Genomic DNA, 21,318 nt, shown 5'->3' on the forward strand with positions numbered 1-21,318 from the left:
CGTTTTTTTCTCTCTCCCCCCTTGCATCTCCAAAATAACCCAGATAGTCTCTCATGCCCCCCCGCCAAACATCACGCCGACCGTGACACGCCAAGTGCCATAATACAACACCCTAATGGAGGCAGAGGCAGAGGGATCACGACATGATGGCGTCCCAGTCAAAGTTGCCAGTCCCCCAGAGCTCATTGAGGCTGAATCCCAGGGTCTCGAGGCTGAAATCCGGATGAAGAGGCAGCATCTGGCAAAGGAGAATTGAATTTCAGTGGTCAGAATAGAAAAGAGCCTTCAACGAGGGGGAAAAGCACCAACCTGTGGGATAGCAGACGGGTCCGCCGCGTTTGGCAGCCACCACGGCGTGCCGGGCACCTCGACCTGCTGCCCTGCTGCGCCACCCTGCTGGGAAGACGGCGGAGCGAACGGAGTGACTGACTAATACACACACACAGCCGAGGTCAGCATCGTACTATACAATGCAGTATCGCAGAAAAATACGGCAGTAAAATCAAGACGAACCTTGGACCTGACAAACACCTCCGACGGCACCGGTCCATACGGTGTAGAAGCCACTGCCGTCGTCGTCCTGCCCTGGTCTACCCCTCCCGCAGCACCAGAACCACCACAACACCCACCACCACCACCACCACCACCACCAGTAGCAGCAGACTGCTGACTCGACCCTGGCGGATCCTGCCCGGCCAACAGCTTGTAATGCAGTGTGACGAACCGCTCCGCACTCGCCGCCTTGGCGGCCTCGGGGGTCTTGGTGCCCAGGTGGGCCTCCAGCAGGCCAAAGGCGGCACACATGATGCTGTACCCCCAGGGCTCGTTGTTGCCGCAGCGCAGGATGCGGTCCTCCTTCATGGCGAGGCACTTCTCCAGCAGCTGCAGCGTGTGCTGGCTGTTGATCATGATCATGTTGGTGCTGCCGCGCGGCTGCAGCATAGTGACGCTCGTCAGGTTGATGGCGAGCGTCAGGCAGTCCTCGCGGAAGAAGTTGAGCGTGCGGATGCCCAGCTGCGCGAGCCGGTCGTTGAGCAGCACCATGTCGCGTGCCGCGTTGTAGTAGATGATCTCCGAGTACTGGTACTTGGAGTTGGCCTTGCGCAAGCGCAGGAAGGGCTGGTGCAGCGGGATGATGTACTGCCGCAGCTGGATGTGCAGGAGCGTGTAGGCGAGCAGCGGCTTCTTGAGGACCGTGCTCTGCGACGAGGAGGCGTCGCCTACGTCCCACGACGGGAGGGAGTCGATTTCCTGGTTGATCTCGTTGGTGTAGCGGATCACACGGTCGTAGTCGAGCTCGCCGGGCGGGCCCGTCAGCACGCGGCTGAGCTCGAGACGGAGCGGCAGGCTGTGGCGGCTGATGTGCTGGTAGGACGAGAAGGTGTACTCGGTCGGCGGCCGCGAAGGGGGAAGTTCCTTGGTGTCCTCGTCGAACTCGTCGTCGTCGATGTTGCGCGGCGGGTTGACATCGTAGTGCAACGAGCAGAGGATCGAGGGCAGGCCGTGGTCGAAGGAGGCCTGCAGGTCGTAGCTCTGGATGGTGGCCCATATCCGGCGGCGCATCTCCTGGATGAACGGCGAGATCTTGTCGCACATGTGGCTGGGCTCGCGGTGTAGGCCGACGCTGACGGCGTCCTGGGTCATGGCGCCCGCGTTCTTCCAGAAGCGCTTCTTCTTCACCGTGTTGACCCTCTTGGCCAGATAGACGAGGCAGGCGATCTGGTAGTGGATCAGCCGGCGGTGTTTCTGGCTCTGCCGCTCCTGCCACTGATCCACGGCCTCTACCCATTTGATGGCAGTGGCATGTGACGTGGACATCATCTTCTCGAACCTGCCCGGCCCGTGTGTCCCGAGGCAGCTGGAGATGGCCATAATGGCGAGGACGAGCGCGGTGAAGGCGGCATTGCGGGTTTCCCCCGGCAGCCAGAACTTCGCATAGTCTCTGCGGAAGCTGGGGATGTGGACGATGCGGTGGACCTGCTCGAACTGATCCAAGTAAATATTGACCAGGGTATCCGTTTCTTCCTGGGGAGGGAGGAGGGACTCGAGAGTGGGATCCGGCGCGCGGAACTTGCGCTCCCTCTCCTCGGCGCCCCGGAGGCGGTCCTTGGGTTTGTGGATGAACAGCGGCCGCAGCCACTCCTCGGAAGTCTCCTTCATGAAGGGGCACAGCCCGGTAAGCTCCTGAAAGGCCAGGAATGCGCTGTGCGGACCGAAGTAGCGCGTCTTGAACTCCTTGCCGCGGAAGAAGCGGAGCTCCTCCCTGTCGGCACACGTCTGCTGCGTCTGCAAGAACGGCGGCAGCACCACTTCGTGCTCGGCCTCGGCGTCGGCGTCCGACTTGGGATGGTCGGGAGGCGACCGGTCCTGGACTGTGCTGCCGTCGAGCGACGAGATCTGCTTGGTCAGGAGGCTCTTGAGCTGGGCGACTTCGAGCTCGAGGCGGCGGATGCGGTCGGCCTCGCGGCCATCCTTGCGGAAATAGGGCGATTCCCCGCCCGTGCTCGGCAGCGACAGGCGGGCATCGAGCCCGGCCAGGGCGGTTGGCGGCAGGCCGAGCTTGTTCGGCGGCGCCAAGCCGGGGCGCGTCTCGTACTCGCACCGCTCCGGCGTGCCGGACTGCAGACAGCGCGAGCACGGGAACTCGCGGTCGCACGACAGCTTGCGCCGGCGGCACTCGAGACACGACAGTCTCACGCGCTGGCGCTTGCGCGGCGGCGGGCGATCGTCCCGCTCCCCGCTGTCATGGCGCTCCTGACGCTCCTGGTGGTCCTGGTGCGACTCGGTGCCGGCGGGGCTTTCACTGCGCTCGCTCGGCTCCGACATTGTCTCACACCGGATCCGCGCTATCGGCGATTCGGCCCAGCCGTCGGACTGAGACAGACAACAACAAATGAAAACACGCGCACTGGTGTTATTAAGCCGGAACACAGCGGTGGCAAGGGGGCGCTGTCCTCGACAAGCCCGAGGTGAAAGCCGAGGTTTTATCAATCGATCTGATAAGTAACACCTCCATTACACTCCAACAGTCAAAAAACCGTCGGCTTCCCCAAATCACTTCTGCTGGATTTTGTACGAGGATGACAAATGATCAAAACGAACCCTGCCGATTCCGGACGACTTCTGAGGACGAGGGATTGACGTTGCTCTCACCTCTTGCCATTCCAGGGCCGCAGGATTTTCTTTGTCACAGCTTTGCCTCGGAGCTCCGAGCAAGCGCCGAGCGGTCCTGCCAGATAGAGACACAAGAGTAAGATGAATAAATAAATCCGAGCATCGCCGAGCAAGACCGTCACAATTGATCATGCACCATGCCAGCAGGTTTGCCAACGCATCATAGACACGGTTCGTTCGAGGAGGAGCCGGGACGAGATGTCGTGCGTGGTTGGAGGTTGGAAGAGACTTTGACGGCTGGCAGTGGTGCTGCTATCGCAAAGAACCCTAACCCTTACCCCTGCTTCCATGATGCCTCCGTCTGGCCAGAAAACGTTGTAAGGTAGCTACCGCCAAAGTTCAATAGGAACTCGAACAAATCCACTACCTCATTCATCTCATTCCACTCTTTCTTCCTCGTCATCCTCTTAGGTCACCCTGGGTTTTTTTCTTTTCTTTTTCTTTTTTCCCCAGGATACTCCTTCATCTTTCTTTTTTTCCTTCCATTTTGGTCCTGCTTGAATGACTCATTGCTTAAGCTGTCGGCTACCCGGCATAGTGTCCAGCTTTCTTGGGCCACGAGGACACGCATGTCTAAGACTCGTCGGAAACAAGATGAGGTTGGTCGGAGAGATCAGTGCAACAGCGAAGCATTATATGTCGCAAAGGCTCACATTATCTACTCTGAGTCCTCAAATAGAATGAAGGTCACTTTCATATCCATCCCATGGCTGCTTCGGGTTCTGGTCAGCATCTCGTTGCTCCTTCCAGGAATCCAAGCACACCTGAATTGCTTGGCAGGGCGCCTAACCATCCTCTTGGCATCACAAACTTGTTCTCTTGCACCCATCTCCCATCTTTGAAAAATGCGATGACAGGAGACCACCATGCAGCGCTTGATTGCATCCCTCCTCGGATGGGTCTGCTTGGGGGTCGTATCTGCGGCGGCCCTCATTCCAGGCAAGGCGTTTGAGCGGTTCATCACCATCTGGCTGGAGAACCAGGTTCGTCTCTCCGGATTGTCGCTTGCATGCCCGCGATGAGCCCCACAACTCTAAACTGACGACGCATCGCATCGCAGGACTACGCCAAAGTCGCTGCGGACCCCAGCATCGCCGACCTGAAGAGGCACGGCATTCTGCTGACTCGGTACTATGCCCACACCCATCCGAGCCAGCCAAACTACCTTGCTGCCGTGGGCGGGGACTACTTCGGTCTAAACCACGACGACTTCGTGCGCATCCCCGAGGGCGTCGCAACTGTGGCCGATTTGTTGGAGTTCAAAAACATATCATGGGCTGGATACTTTGAAAACCTGCCCGGTCCGGGCTACATGGGGAATTATAGTGACGGGCCAACCGGCAATGGCACGTGGGATTACGTCCGGAAACACAAGTAATAACAAACCAGCGCCACTCTAAAATCCATAGCAGGGACAGTCCCGCTGACCCGTTCTCTGATATAGCCCGTTTGTGTCGTATGACAGCATCACCGCAAATGGCGAGCGGCTTTTGAACCTGGGGTCCTTCGACGACTTCAGGCGGGCATTTGCGGCCAAGAAGGTGCCTCAGTTCGTCTTCATGTCGCCCAACATGATGAACGACGGTCACAACACGACCCTTGACTTTGCGACCAAATGGTCGCACAAGTTCCTCCAGCCGCTTCTGGATGGGAAGGCCTTCAATGAGCGGACGCTGATTGCATTGACGTACGATGAGTCGGAGACGTACAGCGAGCCGAACCACATCGTGACGCTGCTCCTGGGCAGCGCCATCCCGCGCTCCCTCAGGGGCACGCGGGACGACACCTTCTACACGCATTACAGCATCCTGTCGACCGTCGAGGCCAACTGGGGATTGCACAACCTGGGCAGGTACGATGTTGGGGCGAACGTCTTTCAGTTCGTGGCGGACCTGGCCGGCTACACGGAGAACAAGGACCCGGAAAATGCGCTAGCCGTGAACAATTCGGTTTCGTATCCCGGCATGCTGAACGACGACCCCTCGCGGAGGCTGCCGATCCCGGCGCCAAACATCCAGCTGATCGGTGCAGGCGGCCTTCCGGTTTTACCGTCAATCGAGGCGGCGTGGTCGGGGCCACGCAAGGTGCAAACACCATACGACGGCAGCGGCAGGGTGTGCGATGGGGACAGGAGCCCGCCCACTTACAACGCGCCCGCAGCGAATTCGCCGTAGATGGTGCTGTCTAGCTTACTCTAGTCTGGGCTCGAATATCATCACAGCAAGATGCCGCTCCATCCAACACGCCCCTGCTTGTTCGTGGGGCTGCACGTGTCCTCCCGTTTTAAGGCACATTGACCTCGCACTGTCTTCGTCGCCACTGTGAGGTTGTGATGACGATTCACTCAGCCGTTCTGGGCTGTCCTTGGATGTTAGGCTTACGGCGTCCAACTTCGCCTTGGCATGGTTGGGCCCATGACCCGTCTGTTCTCAAACCTGCAGCAAGGATGCCTGGGAAACTTGCGATTCCGCATGGGTTACGTCTGCCACTATCCTTCTGTATAAACACCCCTCGCCACTGTGCTTTGAGCGGGTCACCCCAACTGAGCGCGCTCTTGTGTATAAACTCACCATCCATCCCTCGAAGGGCCGCAGCTTCTCCCAGACGCCGTATTTGAGCCAACAGCTTTATTACTTGAGCTGATTAATATTTAATCAACTAATCTTTATTCCGGCACCGCACCTTCACCATGGGTCGTCTAGCCTCCAAGCTGGTTCGAGGGGCCTCCTTACCCGAGCTCATTGTCGCCAATCTCGCGTCGTTGCGCAGCTTTCTCCAGCGATCCGCTCGTCGTCCACCTTACCCAGAGGAGGAAGGTATCGAGCTCCCCGAGCTGTCCTCGACAGGGGTGGCTTTGCCTCACCCTGCCCCGGCGAAGTTGAGCATTCGGCGATTTCCCGTCGCCAACACCCCGTCGTCACGCCGCTTTCGCCGGCGACTCTCTCGTCATGCTCCTTCCGTGGAGGAGGAAGGTATCGAGCTGTCCGAGCTGTCCGAGCTGGCCTCGATAGGGGTGGCGCTGCCTCCCCGTCCCTCTCCCTCTTCCCCTCCAGATCCGGCGTGTGGCTTTCGGCCCTCGACCTCTACCTTCACCGGCCCCCCGAGAGTGCACAAGCCCCCCCCCGAGCCGCCCCCCGAGCCGTCCCCCGTGAATATCTTCGGGATATCCGACGACCCGGGCAACTGGGCCGACCTGGAGGTCGAGACCGAGGACGACCCCGAACCCCCCCGCTCGAAGATCGGAAATTTCCTCTCGGCCCTCGGCAACCGCCTGCGCAAACGCCCCGGGCACCCGCGCATTGCGCACCACCTTCGGAAGTTACAGGGGATTGCTACGACGTTATGGCATTTCTTACAGGCATGGGGGGCTTCAGACGTCACCCCTACCCGAACAACCACAAACTATTCAACTTCGATACTAAACCACTTCTGTGCCGTCTTTTTCACCCCCCGGACGCGAACCGGGAATACCGGGCCGAGCTGAGGCGTCGCCTCTACGACCAGATGGCCGACGCCCTCTGTTTGGAACTGTGTGGGATAGGGCCGTGGGCCCCGGTGTCGTGCGGGGACTTTTTCCAGTGGGTGGCCCCCCGCGGGCCACACGGCCGCCCCCTGGGCCGCTGGGCCCATGAGACCGCCTACCTCCCGCGCGGCTCGTGCGAGAGCGCGCTGCGCGGGGACGACCCGCTCGACACCGCCGCATTCCCGGACCAGACCGCGAGCCCCTTCTTCCCCGTATATGCCCGGCCCTTATCAAGCTCGCAGCCAGGTCCGGCATGCGGTGGAAGTATAAATGGAACTGCCGCCGGATCCGCTCTTCTGACTCCGTCGTGCCCCAGCGAGACGGCGACGATAAGGAGAACTGCTACCGGATCCGTTCTTCTGGCTCCGTCGCGTCCCGACGATACGTCGGCGAAAAGGAGAACTGCTGCGGGCCGGGACTTTGCCCGCAACCCTCCCGAGGCCCACGTGCCGCCTATCCACACATCAGTTGTGGGAAGGAAGCATCTTTCCGGAAAAGAAGGGACCCGGCATCAATGGTCACGACCTTTTCGGCACCCTGCATCATCCAAGGCATGGGTTCGAAGGAAGCGTCCTAGTCGGCGTTCGAGATCGAATCAGTTGCTTGTCGGCCTGCCCTCGGCTTTGCCATCGATTCCTGAGGAGGGCTTGGCTGATATGTTAATGCAGCAAATATACGATCTGCAAGACCAGATGTTGTCGGACACCAACAGTTAGACGTTACAATGGATTCAGAGAAACCTTGGTAGGCGGGTTGACTACACTGTTGGGCGACGGAATGGATGGTTCAGGATAGGGAGCAGTATCACGGGGCAATCACGGTTGAATATATGTAAGGTCGTACATAATGCGTCTGCTCATGGACCGGCTTGCGGTGGCTTCCATAGCGGTTGACACTCACAGGGGTGAACACAAACAAAAACCAACTAAAGAACTTGTGATACTAGTAGAGATCAGGGCACCTGATTCTTGGAGGAATTGGTTACTACTAAATGAATACCCGTGTTGTCAGCATGCTTTGGGGTCAATGTTAATTCGATATATGATTTCACACTGACAACACAGGCAGACTGCTTATTATGCCACCATGTCGTCATGGGATACCATGCATGCTAGCAACCCAGCGCTTACCCGATTGGCGCGAGTTTGCGTATACAGAAACAGGTTATTCAAACACTGCATATGTGCTGAAAACTTCAGTCGAAAAAAACCGAGAACGAAGCGAAGCGTACAGGCCACCCTTCGAGCTGCTATCTGTCTCTTGAGATATGCTGACCGTTGAAGCAACGGAGTCTAGCAGACGGAATCAAAATCCAATAGGTAGATGAATGGATGATTGGAATGGAAAGAAGCAGCAGCCTGATGAGTATCGTCCAGTTTCCTGAGGCCTGGGACTTGAGTTCAGCTGGCCTCGATCGTGACGCTTGATACTACAGTATACGACTTGGTTTGCCCAGGTGCATATGTATGGAGTCTGTATGTAGATCCAACCACTCGATATTTATCTCATCGGTCCATTCCATCATTCTCTTCGATCCTTACCTTATGTATTATCATGATGACATTCGGGGCAACGAGGCAAGCAGCTGAAGGCGTGTGGGGCGTCGGCTTCACAGGCGACTGCTGTTCATTTACCTTGCCGATGCCGCTCGGTCCGAAGTGGACATGGTACCAACACGTTCTGGAAATTCAGGTGCAAGATTTTACATATGTATGTAGATGGCACGCCACTCGGTATGATGAACTAGAGATTTGAGTTTTCCGGCGTGTACAAATACCTTGTTGACCGGGTAAGTTATTCGCCGCCAGAATCTTCAATTACCTCGGCCGTGGTGGCAAAACAAAGCAATACACTAGTTAGGGCTTGTATTTGCACGTTCTCGATGTTTTGCCGCCAGAAAATCACCTGATTGGGAACCCTCGTGGCATTCCAGGCCAGAGAGTCAATGGATCGTTTGTTGGCATGTGAAAACGCACCCCTGTCAAAGTTTTGAGGTTGCATCGAGGTGTGGGCCCAACGTAACGGAAAGGGTAACCGTGCTTCGGGTGGGGCTGCTCTGTTTCTGATGTCAACCGCAGCGGTTCCATAGGACATTCATTTCGAAGTCAAGACGTGATCTCATTGTAAAAAAAAGTGTCAGGGATAGTTCCTCGGGGCTTGCATGGCTGTCCGCGGTGCTTAATGCATAGGCCTGACTACGTTATCCACTATCTATCGTACGAGGAGAGGATATGAATACGTTATCGTGACGCGGCGGCTTGCATTTCCCCTCACTGTTGACATCGCAATCAGGGATGATGCAGTTATACGGATAGCACGCAGCTCTTTGACTCGAGAAAGGCGCAGAGCGAGGCTTCTTCTCCGAGCCGAGCTTCACCGAGGCTGGAGCGTCAGGCCTTTCTTCAGCTTCTGGCAGCCAAGCGCCTTTGTTGATTCCGGAAACGAACCAACTCCTAAGGGAGAGGCTTTGCGATGCCGAATCAGGCATATTCTGGCGGTAGTTACTTGGGTCTGACGCATTCGAAGACCGTTAGGGAGCTTGGGCCACTTCACATGCCAGCCAAGAGGGCAGGGCGTTATCAATGCATACGGGCTCTGGTGGTTCTGAGTGGTCGATGAAGCAATCCATTGCGCTTCAGCCCACTTCAACCACCCCACCGGCCATGCAGGACAGCTGCCGGCGATAAAGATCCAACTTGCGACAGCCCACCACGAGAGACCGAGCCGTCATGGCGGACATTGGTTGGCTGTCTGAGCACATGGAGATTCCCACTGTCGGAGTGGCGTAACCGTTCTGCTGCAGACATATTAAGGCATTCCAGACCCGTCCTTCCCACATTCTCCCGGTCTCCTCCCTTGATTGTCTCACGTTCCTTCCCAAAGCTTGTGGTCGCACATACCTCACGTACTGTTTGTTGGCTTATCACGGCACCCTGTTGGCTGACCTCAACCTATTCCAATCCCAACCATCACAAAAAGTGAGCCGAAACCTGCAGTTCTGTCCACTCGGGTACAGCGTCGTATCTCCCTCGTACATTGTTTCGCTTCTGTCTTAATCCACCGGAGTCCTGTTTCTCTCGTTACAGGACGGCAAAGTTCTAACGTGGCTCCAAAGATCAACGGCAATACCAAAACCATGTCCAGCGCAAAGACCACCTCTGTGCCAGACGGCGATGTACCGCAGCTGAACACCCTCCGCGTATGCTAACTCCTCTCTCTACATCGCATCTCGCCGTTCCCAGTACAGCGGGCTGACGCGTAACACACAGCACCTTCTCACATATCCCGCCGTTCAGGATAGCGTCAGGGTCTTCAAGTCGAACCCGCTTGGGAGGATGTCCATTCAGCTTAGCAACTCGGCGTACAACATGACGGCGCCCATGCTGTCGATGCTGAACAAGCCGTACGGGTATGTGGAGCCCTACGTGAAGCGGGTGGACGAGCTCGGCGACCAGACGCTGTCCAAGGTGGAGGAGAAGTTTCCGGTCGTCAAGAAGCCGTCGCCCGAGCTCCTAAACGAGGCCAAGCAGGTGGTCTACGGCCCAGTCAAGCACGTGACCGAGGTATACAACGGCAAGTACCAGCAGACCAGCGGCGGGTACGCCGTCGCCAGCGGCAAGGCGGCGGTCATGACAGCGGCCGTCATCACGGGCGAGGGCCTTGTCTACGCCGCGCGCAGCCTCCTCAAGTGGACCGAGTCCCTGCACCTCGGCGAAACCATCAAGGCCAAGGTCGACAACCTCGAGGCCGCCGTCGCCCGGCAAGAGCAGAACGCCGAGTCTCAGAACGGACGCCAGCCGAAGAGCGCGAGCTCTTGAGAAGGTGTGGTGTGGGCATAATCGGTGGCAGATCTAGTAGGCGTCAAACGTCAAACCCCCAAAAACTCTCAACTACAGCAAAGAGACAGCGGCTAGTCCTGTGGATGGTGAGAAAGTGCATATTGCCGGATCGGAATGGAGGGAGCTGGAGCTTTATCCTGGGATTTCGGATGTGCCTCGACGGCGAAAGGAGCCCCTCATTGGGCTTCGGAGCCACTCAGTGCAGGCTTCTCCTTGGTGAAGATTAATATCGTTCTAGTAGGATGGAAACTGTCTGATTAAGGCGCGGGTTGGTAAATATGGAATAGAGAGATAATTACTCTCATGACAAACCAACACAACCGACATGACTGGTGATGAGGTGATTGACGCGCTCTTATTTCCTTCCTCGAGTCCCCCTCTACTGTGTATGCTGATGACAGACACATGACGTAAGCAGCAAATGCAACTGGCGCTAGCCAATCCGGCAACAACCTCCCTTTTAGCCACCAAAACTGCTCCGGCGGTTTTCTTACCTTAGCCTTAGTCATTGAGGGGCAGCGATGAGAAACTTCATGAGATTTCCGTGGCCGTTATAAAAAGCTGAGCGGATGCTTTGTCGCTGTTTGGGAAACTGGTCTCACAGCCGGTGTTGTACATTAAAAACAGACTAAGACGTTAGTTCTCTATATAAGGCCTCATCATCTCGATTGACTCGATGAGGACCTTCTCTCCAGTCACCGTTGCAAGTATCTCCATCATCGTGGGAATCTGCTCCATCTTAGCTGTCCTCTTTAGCCAAGACATTCTCAGCTTCACGAACGCATCATCATCAGCCCTTCTTTCCCATATTTTCCCAGCAGACATTAAAACTTCCAGCAACAGCTCAGTCACAACTACAACCAATCCCAACAACATGTCCACCACCAGCACACGGCTCATCCCCCGCGCCATCCGCCAGACCTTCCTCGCCATCGAGCAATCCGAAGGCGCGGGCGCCACGGTGCGCCGGTCGATCGGCACGCCGCGGCTGCGCAACCTGTCGCCCTTCCTGATGCTCGACCACTTCTCGGTCTCGCCCGGCGCCGGCTTCCCGGACCACCCGCACCGCGGGCAGGAGACCATCACGTACCTGCTGAAGGGCGGCATCGAGCACGAGGACTTCGCGGGCCACCGCGGGCGGCTGGACCCGGGCGACTTGCAGTTCATGACCGCCGGCCGCGGCATCGTGCACGCCGAGATGCCCGCGCAGGACACCGACGTCAACGTCGGCCTGCAGCTGTGGGTCGACCTGCCGAAGCGGCTGAAGCAGTGCGAGCCGAGATATCGGGATCTCAAGGCCGACGAGGTGCCCCAGGTGGACGTGGACGACGGGAGGGTGAGGGTCAAGGTGATCAGCGGGCAGAGCCACGGCGTGGACTCGGTCAAGGACCTGGCGTACACGCCCGTCTGGCTGCTCGATGTCGAGGTGAAGCCCGGCGGCAAGATCGTGCAGCCGCTGCCGGAGGGGTGGACCGCGTTCGCGTACACCCTCGAGGGGGAGGTGCTGATCGGGGAGGAAGGCAGCCAGCGGACGGTCGGGGAGTTCCACAACGTCGTGTTCGAGTCCCAGGGTCAGGCCGTGTATGCGGCGGTGGACCCGGGCGCCGAGAAGAGCGCGCGGTTTGTGCTGGTCGCTGGAACGCCGCTCGACCAGAAGGTGGTGCAGTACGGCCCGTTTGTGCTGACCAGCCAGGAGGAGGTGTACCAGGCGTTTATGGACTACCAGACGCACTCGAACGGATTTGAGAGGGCCAACGGGTGGGAGAGCGAGATTGGGAAGAGCATGGTGCATTAGGCGAATATGGCTTGTAAAGGAAGGAAGGGGGCCGGGTAGACTGCTTGGTTGTGTGCTAGTGTTGGGGAGCAAGATACCTAGACTTCAAATGTGTATACTCTCACTTGTACGATCGAGTGACACCTAAGCGTGAAATAACAGGAAGAGAGGAGAGATGAATTAGTAGCTGATTGAAGCTCGTTCTATCTCTTAGGGTATAGGTCTAGCTGACAAACGATGTTAAGTATACGGTCTGTTCTGGCCAGGGGGTTTCTATATCGTATAATAGTTTGCGAATATACAAGCATGCCGAAGTGGGCTACATTCGGCCACCTCGAGCGGAAATTGCAGAAGTAGGCATCGTAGCTGTTGCATCCCAGCCAAGGGTATCAGATCCTACTCTCCCCCCTACTGCCCCCGCCCCCCCCCTTCCTTCTACTTCCTCCGCTTACCATCACGCCCATCACTCCGAATCATCCGATGACCCGTAGTCAACCAGGCCACCCTGCACTTTGACACCTTTGGTCGCACGGATCTCCCCCTCCTCGTTGCCTTCCCCAATCATAGCGCTGCTGTCCCTCTCACTCTCATCCCCACTCTTCCCATCAACATCCACCACTCCCACGCTAACCCTCCCGTCAGGCTCAGCCACGGCCTCATCCTCGTCGCTACAAACCTCGCCTTCCTCGAACTCATCATCAGGCTCCGGCTCCGGCTCCTCAACAACAGCTTCCCGCGCCTGCGGAGGGCGGCGCTGCTCAAACCTGACCCGCTTCCCTCCCCTTCCGTACCCATACCCATTGCCGTTCCAATTCCTGCTCCCTCCCTCATCAAAGGCTCTTTTCGTACCATTAACCCTGTTATCGCCCCGACCACCAGTAGTATACCCGCTCGCTCTCCCCTCCTCACCCACCTCCTTCACAGCCGCCGGCTCGCTCCTCCGCTCAGCCGGGTCGCCAACCACATAACCCTCCGGTATAGTACTACTACTACTACTACCACCGCAGCTAGGGGTGACCACCACGGTAGGGAACTCCAGGACTGTCCGTCCGGCAAGCGCGCTCGCCAGGGTCTCTGTCGCGGCCAGCGGGATGAGCGTCTTGGGCGTCGGCATCGGCCGCCCGACTTTCAGGAGGTAGAAGCGCCAAGACCGGCTGAGCTGCTCCTCGAACGTTGACGGGACGGAAGGGGAGGTGTTGCTGGTTTGGGACCAGGCTGATGTGAGCGGGTATTGGGACGGGTATGGCGCCGCGGGCCAGGTGCATGTTGTTGGGTCTTGGACTGTTGGTGGTGAGGCGGGTTTATTTTCGTTGCGCTTGTGGTGGTGGTGGTGGTGGTGGTGGTGGTGGTGGTGATGGTGGGTTTTGCGCTTCTTTCGCGGAGCTGAATCGTCCAATTCGTTGTTCTCGCTGCCCTCGGGGTCGTATTGTTGTTCGCGGGCCTGACGGTTGAGCTGGCCGCGGTGCCACTCGAGCGTTGTGGCGAGGGCGGTGTTGAGGGGCGTCCCTTCAAGACTTTTGTACAAGACGCGCAGAGGTTGCTGCTGTTGTTGGTCGGTTTGTAAACCCGGCAGGCCGAGCTGGGAAGCTCCGTAGACGAGCCATTCCACCTGCCAATTGATAGTCTCCGTGCGCCTGTTGAAAGCTGTCTTGTTTTCTCGCTGCCGTGCCATGCCCTTGGGCATCATGAGCGCCTCGATGTTCAAGTGCCGCAGCCGTCTGCGCACACGCTTCTCGAAGCCACCACCGTCAGCCAACGAGAAGCTTTTGTTGGGCCGGCCATGCTTGATATGATCCTGCGGTTGTACAGGGACATGGCGCAGCTCGTCGCCGTGCCAGACCTTTTCGTACAGCTTGTCCTCGTTGGGCGGTCGCAGGTCCTTCTCGCTCAGCAGTCGGCGCGCTTCAACGATGTCTTTCTCAGCCCGTTCACGTGCACGCTCGATAGAGGTGAGGAAGTTGAAGTCGTGGTCGATTCCGGCTTCGGTCTTCAGCTGGCTCAGAGGCATGAACGCTCGGGGATTGCGGACACCATCGCAATCGGCGCGCGCCTTGTGCTTTTGGATGCACGGCACAGAGCAAGTGCGCGCGCCGCATCGTGGACACTTGTACTTGGGGGGTTGCGCATGGCAGATGCTACAGAGAGTGCTGAGCACCGTCCCGGACATGGCGAGGGCGATCGCGGGTTCTCGAGTCTCGGGACCGAGGTCTGATTCCGCGAGTTGTGGTCTGAAAAGCGGTTCTCGAGGAGCAGATCACTTGATGGCCGATAAGCGTTATCGGAACTTTTTTGGCCACTTGCAGCCTTCTGCCGACTGCCTCCTTTCAGAATCCACGCCGCCTTCCACGGTGAACTTCAACCAGCCCACGCATGTGCCAACGAAACTGTCTCGAGATGCGACGGACAACAATTTCAGCAGCCCGGCGTTATCTAGCCGGATGACAACACCAGGAAAAAGATCGGATGAAAACGAACACTCCATGGTCAAAATCCCCCACGCTAAACTCATCTGCACTTGATGAGGACCTGACCTACGAATCTCGCGTAGATTAGGCTTAAAGTAAAAAGATGACCTCAGTCAGAGGAAGCTCAATTAGCCTGGCCGTGACTAGTGACTAGACGCACCTATTCTCAGGGTAATCTGGGGGTTAAGCATTCATTGCCTGTGGTTTATCCATTTGTTCGGGCAGTGGGATATTTCGATGCTATAATGATCGGTATATTCTCCCCTCGTACTCAACTAACTTGAACCCTGTCTCGCGCAATCTTATATCCGCAGAGCGCTTCGTCTGTGACGCCTTCGCTTTTGACCAACAGGAATCCCATGGAAGCCTACCCAGGAAGCACCGCAGGCCCCCATGCAATAAATTTGCCAACGTGAAAACGAACAGTGTTAGGGGCATGCTGTTGCCCAAAATGGTTTCTGGCCGGGCGCTTCTTCCGTCATGAAAGGGGTGGCGAAATATGTCTGAAGAAACGCCGCCGGTGCCGTTAGTCGATGTCACAGACGATGGTGCAAGCGGCTTTCTATTTCTTGAAGACGATGATAATACAAAGGGTGCTCACAGCCAGGAGAGTTGCTGGCAGAAAAGCCATGGTCAAGACCGCTGTCGCTGCGGCAGTGTAGAAGGTGCTTATGGGTTGGGCTTGGTCATTTCCAACTCGGCCATTCCAGGTTCCAAGCTGGAATTTATTTCAACCCCTCACCCTTATTTCAGCCTCTGCGCCTCCTCGTCCCAATACTGACCGGACAGATCTCCCGCTGGCCGAACCATGTTGCGTCCATCCAACTTTTCGTAAGTAAGGGAGTCGAGATCGACGTCGAAGAAAGTACGAACCTTTTACAACTCATCAGCTTCCAACTCTAAGAACCGTCTCTTGCCCGAGTGTGCCTCACCCACTTATTCATATCATTGAGACAAGAAGCGGGAGGAAAGGAATAAAATAAATAACAACACAGACGAGAAGAGCTGGGACAAAGACTACCTAACTAAGAGGACTTACACTGATACCATAAATGTGTTTCGGTGCGTGAACCTCGCGGAAGTCGATGCCGATGCTGGCGCCGCAGTGCTTGCAGAACATCTGATCCTTAGCCTTTGTGTTGAAGCGGTAGTTACTGCAGCGGGCGCGGCTGTCGTTGTGCCACGTAACAGCTGAGGCCTCGGGGTCTGGGAAATATAAATCACTGCTTTTAGTCTCTCCATCTCTCTCTCTCCCTCTCCCTCTCTCCCCCTCTCCCCCATCCCGGTCCTTTTCCAAGCCAACTGTGGGAGTGGAGTAGTTGAAGCAGCGACTCACAAACGAGAAGATAACCGAATCGTGTACACGCCGAGCAGTTGCAGTTCAGCACCTTGTACTGGGGCAGCGCGGGCGTCAACGTGACGCTGAATCTGATATAACCGCAATGGCAGCCCGCCTCGTACGTGCCGCTGCTCTTCTGCTCTTCCTCTTTCTGCTGCTTCGGAGGAGTGTCTACGGGCGTTTTCCCTTCCTCTTGAGACATGATAAAGCAGCAGGACGTGAGTCCAGAGGAATCACCTAACGGATTAAGCTCTGTTAAGGGGAGCCGGTTAGTGAAACATGATACGAAGTTAACGGTATCTGTAGAAGAACTTGGACTGGAGTTGATCAGTGGTACAATACCTTAGATGTGAGATGTGAGGATAGAACATGAATCCAAAGGCCCCGGAACGGTGATTGCCCCTACCTTATACCCGTTATTACTCCACTCCGCTTGGATGTTACCCCTCTTCAAGGTATGGAGACGGTAGCATGCGCCGCAAGTCTGCTTAAATAGCGCCCGACTCTCCAATCAACGCATGGCGTCATGGGATGTGAGAGCGAGATGGGAATCTTACTGACTGATGTAGTCATGGATTTAGGTCCTGCAGACACAGCTACAGTAGCACACCAAACCCTCACACCACGATACATACAACCCGGCACGAAGGCATAGAACATCGACCCCAATAAAAATCGGGCCAAAGCGTTATGAACAGGATAACTAAAATGATATCTGGAGGGACTACCTATGCTGAAGGCTAGGGGATAAGAATAATAGCCAGCCAGGCATATGTGAATCGAAGAGAGGACGAGAGGAAAATGAGAGGAAGTCGTCGTCGTGAATATCAACAAGCCCATGAGCTTTGAAGATAGAGAAAGCCAAAAGAAAAGGAAATAGGATCGCCCTCCTCGCATAAGTGGTATAAACAGACAGGGATATACAAATCCACATTGCACTACAAGATCAAGACAAACAGACAGACAGACGGGGCCTGAACTTCTCTTTCCTGGCTCCCACTGGCCTAACCCAAAGACCATTTTCTACCTTTTTCCTCCAGCGAGTCTGTAGATTAGCGCGAGCCCCCGAGGGCGCTGATTCTCGCGCCCGAGGGCCGGTGGATCAGACTCTCCGCGTGCTTACCCACGACGCCCGGTTCCTGCGGGGGCGCGGGGATGGGGTTTCCCTCGGACTCTCCCACGCGCTCGTCGCCGTCGAGGTCATCGACGTCCTCGTCGTCCTCCACGATCTTGGTGGGGATGTCATGTCCGGCGAGGTGACTCGCTCCGCCTCCGATGAGGTACTGCTGGGAGGTCCGCTCAGGGGTCGTGGCCGTGGTGCTCGCGAAAGACATGCTAGTGCTGCTGCGGTTGGGAATGAGATCCGGTGTGGGTGGGATGCTAGAGAGGCGCGCACTATTGGGTCTGAGGAGGGTGGAATCATCACCGACGTCGGACGTGGCCGCCGAGGCGGTTCCGTCGTCACTGGGGGCAGTTGAGAGAGAACTCCCTCTCCTGCTTTTTAAACTCTCCCGAGCCCTGGAGGCCGACGATTGCGGCCTCCCGAGCTCGGCATCTTGTGCGAGTTGCAGGCCTTCGACAGCGGCCTGGCACTGTTCCGCAATGTTGCGGATGATGTGGGCGATGGCATCCGTCTTGTCTTTGAGATGACGGTCGGCCACGTCGATGAACGTTTGGGTCGAGATGCGCCGGCTGGCGAGCGTGAGGTTCTTGATGAAGCGGGCGTCGTTCTCGTCCACACCTTCTTCTACGATACTGTGAGTGCCACCGTTCCAATCAGTGGTGGGCAAGGGCATCTTACGTTGAGCAGCAGCCGCAACAGCAGCAGCCTCGGCCTCTTCCTGGGCGGCAAAACCGGCCTCGATCTCTGCGGCAAGCTCTTCTGGGGACGTCAGCGTCTTGACGAGGTGCTCCATGTGGTGGTGCTGGCCAGAGATCAAGCTCCGGAGGTGCAGCACGACACGGCGGGCCTCATCTCGTTGCCTAACGATCGTCACGTTGGTGTGCTGGAGGGCGCTTAGTTCTTTCCTATTCCTCTTGCGCTCCCTCTCTAGCTCCTCGGCAATCTCCTGTTGAAGAACAAGAGCCTCAAGTGCATCGTCACGCTGCTTCTCAGTGCCAGCAAGACGGACCGAGAGTCTAGAGGCATCATCCTTCTGCTGGTCGATGAGGCCGGCCAGACGGCGGTTCTCACGCTTGTGGTTCTCGATCTTGACCTTAAGATCCTGCGTCTCCTTTGTGAGAGTGTCGGCGAACGCTTGGAATTTAAGGAACTGCATCCTTGTCAGCACATGCGCTACACTCCCGCCATGTTTCTAGAAAGCTCACCTGTTGCTTCCAGCTCTCCAATTCCTCGTTCAGGTAGTTGTTGCGCTTGGTAACCTTGTTGAGCTCCGTATCCAGGCGGCCCTTGAGATTGATGAAATCTTGCCACGCTTCCAGCGCATCTCTCGAGTACTGGTTCCGCTCACGCACGATCTCATTCAGATGCCTCATCGAAACCTTCGTCATCAGCGGCTTCTTAACGGATCCACCGAAGACGGCCTTCAGGCCCGTATTGCGACCCTGCGCATCGTCAGCATTTAACAGTCACTCCGCAGCTCCGCCACCGAGCTCGTGACTCACCATCTTCTCGCAGACATGGTCCATGACCGCCATCACCGCGTCTTGGTTCCACCACTCAGGATCCTGAATGGATTCTACTTCCCCACGCATAACAATGATTTGTCCAGCCGGAACTAGCTTTCCGCCGCCGTAGGCCGAACGCAGGTGCTGAGGAACGCCGGATGGTGTGACATCACCGTTGAGTGCCTGGGTGAGTCTCGTCACGAACTTATTGCGCTGGCCTGGGTTAAGAGCTGTCGGCGGGTTCGAGGTGAGAACGAAGTTGCGGTCCAGGTCAACAACCAAGGCGTCTTGAGGAGCGGTAAACAGGGACCGGCATTCGGCTGTGATACCCAGGATGTACGGACCAGGCTCCTCGACGAGATCCTTGGCGTGGCGGGCATGGACAATCGGTACATAAAGGCCGCTCCACTCGTAGACCCGAACACAGAAGCGGACCGTTTCAGCAGCCATGGTCAGCATGGCGGGGTAATGACTGACGAAGATGATGCGGCGTGTAGGAGAGATGGCTGCCTCAATCACACCAACAATGTTGGGGATCGAGAGGCAGCAGAAAAGCGGCCACATGGCGAAGTTCTGGAAACCGGTTGGCGAGGAAGGGAACTGATAGCAGAGCGCATAGTCCTTCATGTCAATGCGGACCAGATCATTCAGCCGAGGCGCGGGGAAGCTCAGGATTCGAGACACCTCCTCGGCGTGGAAGAGGTTAGTAGCCTTATTCCAGTGAATCCACATGCCGCGCAGGTAGTCCCCGAGCAGATTATAGAGCGGGTAGCGCGAAAGGAATGACAGGCAGTAGGGGATCCAGTACTGCTCCTCCGGGTTGTCGTAGAAGTCGGGCTCCGTCCGCTTCCTGAGCTCCCGGATGGTCTCGGCCCGCTTCTCATCAGCGCGCGACCAGACGCGCAGGCAGATACCGTAAAGAGTGTGAGACGAGTCCTGCTGGAGAACAAAGGCATGGTGGACGCAGTGTGGCTGGCTACGGCCAGTGCAGATCTCCACGTCATGAGGGAAGCACGCCTATGGTCAGTCAGCAAACGAGTTCGGGAAGGGGGAAGGGGTAGAGCCGGTTCCCGGCAGGCGCGCATCGAAGAACATACCCTCATAGCAGCATGTAACGCCCGGGCGATCTCGTTGTCCTGTTCCAACCTCGGACTGCTTCCCAGAATCTCGGGGAGCCAGAACTGGGGAACCGCACCCTTCATGTGCCCGATCTTTCCCTGAGCCGGCGCCGGGGCCTTGACCCATTGTGACGGCTCCCGGCCAACGCCGCAGACCATATAGGCATGAGTAAGCGTCTTGGGCGTCCTTTGCTGCGGCTTCATATTCAGCGTTGAAGGAATTGGCTGGGTGATGCGAGAGTGGAGGGACGAGGTCCGGCTCGGGATTATTAGGTTGGCGTCGGCCTGATCGCGGGTGACGGGACGGCCATCGCGGTCGCCAGTCCGCGGGCGTGTAAACGAAGAATGAGCATTGAGTGAGGGCGGCATTTTGGTGAGTCTGAGGCCGTCAGTCGGTCCCTATCGTTGCAGCTTGTTTGCGAATCAATCACCAACCCCGCTGGCGGCAGCCAGGTGTTTGGACTGCAATACCTAACTCTCTGACACCGGTTCAGCAAACTGTAGCCACAAGCCGGCGTGCCGCGATGCTGCCGGTTCGTCGCGGAAAACAGGCGCCTGGTGTGTCTCGTTGCAACCCGGCGTAAGAAGACGGAGGAGACGGCGCAATCTCACCGCGTCCTAAGACAGACAGGCACGGGGAAGACAGGCACGACAGACTCGCTGTTGATGCTCCCAGTCTTGGTGCTTCCCACGCTGCTCTGCTGGGTTGTCCCTGGAAAGGGAAAAGAGGGCGCGGAGATTGTTGGTGGGAGAGCTCACTAACGAAAGGCACGAAGAAAAGTTGAGGAGAGGCAAGGCCGGGGTGGGGAGAAGGGCCGAGCGCCTTTGCCCGGGCCACACACACGAGGCCAGGATGGGATGAGAAAAACGGAGCAAATGAGGGCAGTTGAGGTGCGCCGCGCTCAGCGAGACGGATTCGCCAATTCGTCGCAGCAGCAGGAGGGCCTGCAAAAGAAAGGCAGCCTGCAGGTTGCAAGGTCAGGGAAAGCAGCCAAGCAACTTTAGGAAATGGCGTCGGCGAATGCGGAATTGGGAAATGCAAGGTGGAGGGAGCTAACGGCGCACCCATGCAAGGGGAAAGGAGCAGCACTGCAGCAGAAGCAAGGGCAAGCTAACCAGGGTTCCGTGCGCCAAGATCATGGTTGGTTTCGGCACGTGGGTACTCGGTACTGTCGGCTTCGGATTCTGTTTCAAGATCGCCGCCCTTCCTGAGCGGCGGGAGCACTTGGAGCTGTGGAAATGCATGCAATCTCAATGCAAAATGCGCCAAGCTGGTTAGTACCTGGTACTTGGCCCTGCTCTCCTTACCGTTTGTTGACATTGCTTTCATTCGATAAACCTTCTCTTTTTCTGTGGATCCTGTGCCAGAAGCTTTCGTTTGTGCATGCAGGAAATCGGCTCTTTCACAGATCACGTCAATGCGTAGCCCTTGCTCCGAATGGCTGTCACTGTGCGCCT

The 21,318-nt window shown here is 57.1% G+C and overlaps 8 protein-coding genes across 8 annotated transcripts; 4 read left to right on the forward strand and 4 right to left on the reverse strand.

Moving 5' to 3' along the window:
- Nucleotides 1-62: 62 nt before the first annotated feature.
- Nucleotides 63-2,940, reverse strand: B0T15DRAFT_230268 (uncharacterized protein). Its single transcript, XM_062862936.1, has 2 exons — nt 514-2,940; nt 63-429 (listed from the first exon to the last, which is right to left on the reverse strand). The coding sequence occupies exons 1-2, from the start codon at nt 2,824-2,826 to the stop codon at nt 286-288; spliced, it is 2,457 nt and encodes an 818-aa protein (XP_062719878.1). The 5' UTR covers nt 2,827-2,940; the 3' UTR covers nt 63-285.
- A 1,009-nt stretch (nt 2,941-3,949) lies between these two features.
- On the forward strand, nt 3,950-5,435 carry B0T15DRAFT_230204 (phosphoesterase family-domain-containing protein). Its single transcript, XM_062862935.1, has 3 exons — nt 3,950-4,157; nt 4,235-4,548; nt 4,619-5,435. The coding sequence occupies exons 1-3, from the start codon at nt 4,041-4,043 to the stop codon at nt 5,346-5,348; spliced, it is 1,161 nt and encodes a 386-aa protein (XP_062719879.1). The 5' UTR covers nt 3,950-4,040; the 3' UTR covers nt 5,349-5,435.
- A 428-nt stretch (nt 5,436-5,863) lies between these two features.
- Nucleotides 5,864-7,413, forward strand: B0T15DRAFT_512298 (uncharacterized protein; the record flags this gene model as incomplete). Its single annotated transcript, XM_062867972.1, has 2 exons — nt 5,864-6,513; nt 6,549-7,413. 2 exons carry the CDS (start codon nt 5,864-5,866, stop codon nt 7,411-7,413), a joined length of 1,515 nt encoding a protein of 504 aa, XP_062719880.1.
- Nucleotides 7,414-9,361: 1,948 nt separating this feature from the next.
- B0T15DRAFT_535554 (uncharacterized protein) lies at nt 9,362-10,843 on the forward strand. Its single transcript, XM_062869500.1, has 3 exons — nt 9,362-9,675; nt 9,813-9,896; nt 9,967-10,843. The coding sequence occupies exons 2-3, from the start codon at nt 9,834-9,836 to the stop codon at nt 10,513-10,515; spliced, it is 612 nt and encodes a 203-aa protein (XP_062719881.1). The 5' UTR covers nt 9,362-9,675; nt 9,813-9,833; the 3' UTR covers nt 10,516-10,843.
- Nucleotides 10,844-10,845: 2 nt separating this feature from the next.
- B0T15DRAFT_535555 (RmlC-like cupin domain-containing protein) lies at nt 10,846-12,739 on the forward strand. Its single transcript, XM_062869501.1, has one exon. It carries the CDS (start codon nt 11,213-11,215, stop codon nt 12,329-12,331), a length of 1,119 nt encoding a protein of 372 aa, XP_062719882.1. The 5' UTR covers nt 10,846-11,212; the 3' UTR covers nt 12,332-12,739.
- Nucleotides 12,697-14,956, reverse strand: B0T15DRAFT_535556 (uncharacterized protein). The gene has a single exon (XM_062869502.1). It carries the CDS (start codon nt 14,475-14,477, stop codon nt 12,774-12,776), a length of 1,704 nt encoding a protein of 567 aa, XP_062719883.1. The 5' UTR covers nt 14,478-14,956; the 3' UTR covers nt 12,697-12,773.
- A 563-nt stretch (nt 14,957-15,519) lies between these two features.
- On the reverse strand, nt 15,520-16,316 carry B0T15DRAFT_512302 (Mss4-like protein; the record flags this gene model as incomplete). Its single annotated transcript, XM_062867973.1, has 3 exons — nt 15,520-15,648; nt 15,815-15,981; nt 16,112-16,316. 3 exons carry the CDS (start codon nt 16,314-16,316, stop codon nt 15,520-15,522), a joined length of 501 nt encoding a protein of 166 aa, XP_062719884.1.
- Nucleotides 16,317-17,166: 850 nt separating this feature from the next.
- B0T15DRAFT_400687 (AEX-3 domain-containing protein) lies at nt 17,167-20,229 on the reverse strand (the record flags this gene model as incomplete). Its single annotated transcript, XM_062865076.1, has 5 exons — nt 17,167-17,861; nt 17,916-18,387; nt 18,443-18,679; nt 18,740-19,759; nt 19,840-20,229. 5 exons carry the CDS (start codon nt 20,227-20,229, stop codon nt 17,167-17,169), a joined length of 2,814 nt encoding a protein of 937 aa, XP_062719885.1.
- Nucleotides 20,230-21,318: the final 1,089 nt, after the last annotated feature.

The sequence above is a fragment of the Chaetomium strumarium genome, assembly GCF_033439665.1.
Source record: "Chaetomium strumarium strain CBS 333.67 chromosome Unknown B0T15scaffold_5, whole genome shotgun sequence".
NCBI lineage: Eukaryota > Fungi > Ascomycota > Sordariomycetes > Sordariales > Chaetomiaceae > Chaetomium > Chaetomium strumarium.

Bases quoted from the DNA above. Each gene is read 5' to 3' on its own strand.
- B0T15DRAFT_535555 (XM_062869501.1), top strand. From the start codon at position 11,213: ATGAGGACCTTCTCTCCAGTCACCGTTGCAAGTATCTCCATCATCGTG.
- B0T15DRAFT_230204 (XM_062862935.1), top strand. From the start codon at position 4,041: ATGCAGCGCTTGATTGCATCCCTCCTCGGATGGGTCTGCTTGGGGGTC. The intron at 4,158-4,234 runs GTTCGTCTCTCC...ATCGCATCGCAG, and splicing joins CCATCTGGCTGGAGAACCAG to GACTACGCCAAAGTCGCTGC. The intron at 4,549-4,618 runs GTAATAACAAAC...TCTCTGATATAG, and splicing joins GATTACGTCCGGAAACACAA to CCCGTTTGTGTCGTATGACA.
- B0T15DRAFT_535554 (XM_062869500.1), top strand. From the start codon at position 9,834: ATGTCCAGCGCAAAGACCACCTCTGTGCCAGACGGCGATGTACCGCAG. The intron at 9,897-9,966 runs GTATGCTAACTC...CGTAACACACAG, and splicing joins CGCAGCTGAACACCCTCCGC to CACCTTCTCACATATCCCGC.
- B0T15DRAFT_535556 (XM_062869502.1), bottom strand. From the start codon at position 14,477: ATGTCCGGGACGGTGCTCAGCACTCTCTGTAGCATCTGCCATGCGCAA.
- B0T15DRAFT_230268 (XM_062862936.1), bottom strand. From the start codon at position 2,826: ATGTCGGAGCCGAGCGAGCGCAGTGAAAGCCCCGCCGGCACCGAGTCG. The intron at 430-513 runs GTTCGTCTTGAT...TGTGTGTATTAG, and splicing joins AGGTGTTTGTCAGGTCCAAG to TCAGTCACTCCGTTCGCTCC.